Here is a 5,629-nt window from a genome sequence, read left to right as displayed (position 1 = left end):
CCATATTAAGGTCTTGAGAGTCATATTTTCAGCCAACTACGTTTTACGTTTCCAAGCTTTACGTTATAAACGTTTAGAACAGATAACTCGTGAATTTATTATCACTGTTTAAAATAATTTTACAAAGGTCACGTGAGTCCGGTCTAATCGTCGTTAACAAATTAACTATGTCGGAAGATTATGACATTCTCTGCAGGCGTGGTCAATCTTTTTTAAATTCTTAGTAACCTATAGGATGTTTGCTGCTGTTTCATCTTCAGTTAAATCAATATAACTGTCCAACACCCCGTGGGTTGATGGAGACCATTACTTACCCATGGGATATTTGTACGGGTAAATGGAAATGGAGGGGGGAGGGAGATACGTAAATTCTACCCCCACATGGCTCGCAAAACGTCGCTTGACTACTCCCAATGGTGTTCCTGGGAGTTTTTTATTTGGTACAGGGAGACTCAAGGGGGCAGAAGGGGATCAAGTGTTATTAAATACAAAAGAATTAGGCTTTTGCTTTTAAGAAGTCTTTATTTATTCTTTTTATATAATAGTTTGGTGCTGTTTCAAACTACGATTACCCCCCACCCACCTACACAAACAGAGGTCTTATTCGGTTGAAGATACTTAAAAAAAATTCACATTTTCAGGTCAGAGGGTTTGTTTGGTTGTAATTAAGCACAAAACTACACAATGGGCTATCTGTGCTCTGGCCACCTCGGGTATCGAAACCCGGATTCTAGCGTTGTAAGTCCGCAGACATACCGCTGTGTCACTGGGGGGGGGGGGCAGGTCAGAGGGTGTGATAATGTAAGGAGGAAATTAAAAATCTTAAAAGGTCCTAAACCCTGATATCTCATGTGGAGGATCTGCCCCCCACGTCGCCAGTGAGTTATTAAATTGTTTCATATTTATTTTTTAAAACAATTAATTTTACATACATAGAAATGTTGTCAATGTACCAGGTGGAAGAGCAGGGGATAGATCCTAATATGCGTGATCATGATGGTGCGACTGCAGTTCACTTTGCCGCTAGTAGAGGGCACCTGGAATCTCTTCGCTGGCTTCTGAAACACGGCAGTCGGATATTACTTGACAAACATGGCAAGAGCCCGTTGAACGATGCAGCGGAAAACAGTCATATGGAGGTAGGTTCCAAGATGAGTCCGTTAATTTTGTTTTATCGTTGTTGAATCCTAGAGTGAAGCTGCCAGAATGAGGTTGAATTAGTTTACAAATGAGTTGTTTCTCGGTTTTACAAAACAAACAAACAAAAAAAAACCATAGATTTTTACCAGGCATCAAGGTGTTACAGGCCTCAAACTGGCAAAAGGCAGACCCAAGAAATAATTTCTTAATAATGACGCATTGATTGAGTGTTTGTTTTTGTAGTTAAGCGCAAAGCTACACAATGGGATATCTGTGATCTGACCACCACAGGTATCGAAACCCGGTTTCTGGCGTTGTAAGTCTGCAGACATACCGCTGTGCTACTGGGGGGGGGGGCACGGATCTGGATCTGGGAGGGATGGACGCTAAAACTTGAGAAACTTGGACAGCCTTGCTAAAGAAACGTTTTGATTTTATAATTTTCACGTAAATCTGCATCGCGTATTCTTACCCTAATTTTAAACTGATAGCCATCTTATGGGCTCACCGAATGGTGGGATTTGACTGCCGCTCATATAACGCACCGACAGCTCCAAATAAAGGACTGTGCTTTTACGCAACGGGAAACGAACCGTTAATCTCGATCACTTCTGGAAAGATATTAAACTGAGTTCGCCAGAAAGTTGGACTACTTTGTATGTAGGTGAGTATAGCCAACTAACGGAAGTAATGATAACAAAACACGTACACAAATACACGATTAAGCACACACACACACACATATATATGTATGTTTTTTGTTAGCGCTAAGCCTTACTTTGTTGGATATTAACGATAAAAATAGGTTTCCCACGATTGCAATTATCAACTATGCTAGGTTTTCCCTTTAGGATTAATGAATTGTGCTGGGTTTTCCCTATACGAATTATCAACTGTGTTGAGTTTTTTTCGATCCTAACACTGATCCTGTTCATTTTATTTATACACATGAAGTCAAAACTATTATTTTAGTCCTAAAAATAAAACTTATATAAATAAAATCCCGTTAAACACATTTGAGCAATAACGATTATTTTGGTGAATTACTCATTAGTTTGATTTTGGCCCGTCTCAAAAAACATACCGAGTGTTTGTTTTCTGTAGTCTGACTATGGCTTTTAAACATGAGAAAGAGTGATATCTAAGTTTATTTTTTTTTCAGTGTCTCACACTTCTGATCAAATATACATCGGATCCCCGACATCAGGACAAAAGTGAAAACTTGTGTACGAGTTGTCGATCACATAGCAACTCTCGTTACCAGGCCTCACACAGGACTGTGGTAAGACTGGTTGGGTATTTTGATAAAATTATTATTTATAAGTTATTAAAAGAAGCTATAAAATATACATCATTTCATACTTCAGTTTTACAAATGCTTTTTAGGTATGAATTAGCTAGCGCCATCTATTATGTTTTCGAAATGATTCGTGTGTAGTTTTGTAATAAATTTGATTATCTACAATATTATGTAATTTTCCTCTCTACTGTATCCAAATGAAATGCATCAGAATACGGTCACCTGTTGATAACTTGTACTATAATTAGCTGTCATTCTACCAATGAGACAGTGCCACACCAGCATGATATATATAAAGTACGAACCGACAGTCATACTATTCCCAGCAGCAACTTCTCAAAAAACACTGGTTAGATGAGACAGTCGAACCAAAGGCTTCAAACAATTAGGGTTAACAAAGCCTGCACTAGGTTGCTCTTTATAGATGAATTCAAATTTTAATTGCTTGGCAACAATCAATGTTAGAGTGTTCGATGAGAACGGTATCACAGCCAACATAAATAATCTGCAGTGAAGCATGCTGGGGGACCAATACAAGTGTGGGCTACATATCAGCCACTGGTGTTGGAAATCTACACAAAATTGATGGCACCCTGACTACTAACTGCAGATTTTTATCGATCATGCCATTCCTTGAGGAACAAGATTAGGCAGGGATTCGTATTCCAACAATACAGTGATCTCAAACATGCAGCAAATGTGGTGAATCGATACCTGGAAGGAGGAAGAAGCAGAAGAAACACTCTCACCATGGCTTGGCCAACACGAAGTCCAGACATCAATATTAGTAAGGTGTTATGGAAACTGTGAGGGTGAAACAGTAACCAAACAACTTGGCTGAATTGTGGGGAGTAATACAGAACACTTAGAACAAGATTTCACTATCATATACTGAAAAACATTTAAACAAAGCGTACATACCCTGTCTAAGGCAACTACAAAATACTAATGCAATATAAAACGTTTTCCTTCATCTTTTATAATATTTTTTTATACTAGTGGCAAAATTACCATCCAGTTTTTCATAATTGATACGTCCTATATATTTACAACCTGTAAATTTTCAGTATTGTATATTAAGTAAGAACGTTCACTGATATCGTCGCAATTTAGAGTTTTAAAAAAGCTTGAGGTGGTGGGAAATTATTTATTAAGGTTGACTTAACAAGCATCATCTTTCTGTTATAGTTTCCAAATGACTATTAGTGCTGATCTTGTTCAAGGTAAACCTAATAACTTGAATCTCATGACAAAATTAAAATAACACCATCAATATCGTAATTAATCATATTGGTTGCTATAAGGATTCCCTGTATAGTTTTACATTGGAAATTAGTAATTTTAGCCATTTCTTCTCGGTTATTTACGCTGATAATCCACCTGAAGGATAAGGTTACTACATGGTACATGAGACAAAAAAGCTACCACAGACGACTTAACTATAAGGTTGAGATTTTGTCATTAAACTGGTACCTGTAGATGACCCACAGACGACTTAACTATAAGGTTAAGATTGTGTCATTAAACTGGTACCTGTAGATGACCCACAGACGACTTAACTATAAGGTTGAGATTGTGTCATTAAACTGGTACCTTTAGATGACCCACAGACGACTTAACTATAAGGTTGAGATTTTGTCATTAAACTGGTACCTGTAGATGACCCACAGACGACTTAACTATAAGGTTAAGATTGTGTCATTAAACTGGTACCTTTAGATGACCCACAGACGACTTAACTATAAGGTTAAGATTGTGTCATTAAACTGGTACCTTTAGATGACCCACAGACGACTTAACTGCAAGGTTAAGATTGTGTCATTAAACCGGTACCTTTAGATGACCCACAGACGACTTAACTATAATGTTAAGATTGTGTCATTAAACTGGTACCTTTAGATGACCTCTTATTGTAAAACGCACACGTAGTTTTGTATAACACAGGACTGAGTATATACTTGTTGTTTTGTGTACAACAGGACAAAGGGGTTATCTATGGTTTTGTGTACCACAGGATAGGAGTTATCTGTGGTTTAAATAATGTCACATTCACAATAACAAAATACCTTTACATTCATGGCAGAAGATTAGGTTTACCAGTTCTTTTTTATTTATTCTGTGTGTAAGAACTCTATAGAAAGTGAGGTAAACCTGGCTTTTCGCCGAAACTTAAAATACTACAGTTATCATATTTTGACTCCAGTATTCGTGTGTATATATACACAGTTTTCATGTTTTATATACACGTACACACACACACATAAACACACTTTTCATGTTTTAACTCCCGATGCATAATTCACATTGGTCAAGTCTTCCATCTAAAATTAAGTTTCTTACGGTTGAATGCCCTTCAGAAGATATCTTTGTTCTTGTTGGTGCTATTCTGAAGAGTTTCTGATCTAAGAGATAACAGATCTTTTTTAATGACAGATGAAAGAAACTTATAACCTGGTTGTCTGTTTGTTTTTATCAACAGGGTTCCGATGGATGTTCCTGTCCCTCCTCACCATCTGATGAAAGTTTTAGCTGGTCCGACGATTATACATCTGACGTAAGGTCCACGAGTCAGACATCTATTACAGGGGCGGTTCCCCGAGGGTCTACCAACCAATCAGTCGCTTCCAAACGTGTGAGTAGTACCTCCTTCGGATTACATCACCACTGTCAGCATAAATGCAGTCATTGTCAAGCGACTTCAGGGGTTAACGATGACCCCCCACAAGTTGACTACAAACACTTCAGGCAATCAAGCGATGCAAGTTCGGTTAGTAACCGTATGGACGGTTACAAAACTCCTTTCCCTCCGAGTTCTGTACCAGCCAATAAAGAATCGTTTTTCTTACATCAGCCTACAATGACCTCTAACGACCGAGTGAAAAAACTGTTTGAAAATAATATCGACAATAAGGATCAATCGGTGAGCACAGACACATCAATGTCACAACCTAAGTCTGCTACCAGTATTACAACGAAATTTGGTGAGTGTATACTGTGTATATTTTCTAGCTTTGTTTTCGATTAATTTTCAAGATTAAATCTCGAGGCCTAGACTGTTTTTGAATTCATAATCTGTCACGGAATTAGGTTTGAAGAAAAGTTTACACCCCGTCACTAACCCTAAAGTTTACAACTCGTCACTAACCCTAAAGTTTACACCTCGTCACTAACCCTAAAGTTTACACCTCG

At 37.9% G+C, this 5,629-nt stretch overlaps 1 protein-coding gene across 1 annotated transcript in view; it reads left to right on the top strand.

The window, feature by feature from the left end:
• Positions 1-938: 938 nt before the first annotated feature.
• The window catches only part of LOC111083233 (rhoGEF domain-containing protein gxcI-like), a gene marked incomplete at its 3' end in the record, with an annotated part of 8,199 nt that continues 3,508 nt past the window's right edge, over positions 939-5,629 (top strand). Inside the window, exons 1-3 of the mRNA XM_022379594.1 lie at positions 939-1,139; positions 2,303-2,422; positions 4,920-5,421. Of these exons, the coding sequence (XP_022235302.1) occupies positions 939-1,139; positions 2,303-2,422; positions 4,920-5,421 (823 nt within the window). The remainder of the gene's footprint in view (positions 1,140-2,302; positions 2,423-4,919; positions 5,422-5,629) is intronic.

The sequence above is a fragment of the Limulus polyphemus genome, unplaced genomic scaffold (assembly GCF_000517525.1).
Source record: "Limulus polyphemus unplaced genomic scaffold, Limulus_polyphemus-2.1.2 Scaffold8697, whole genome shotgun sequence".
NCBI lineage: Eukaryota > Metazoa > Arthropoda > Merostomata > Xiphosura > Limulidae > Limulus > Limulus polyphemus.
Note: the sequence above shows the minus strand (reverse complement) of the source record. Positions and strands in the feature narration are given on the sequence as shown.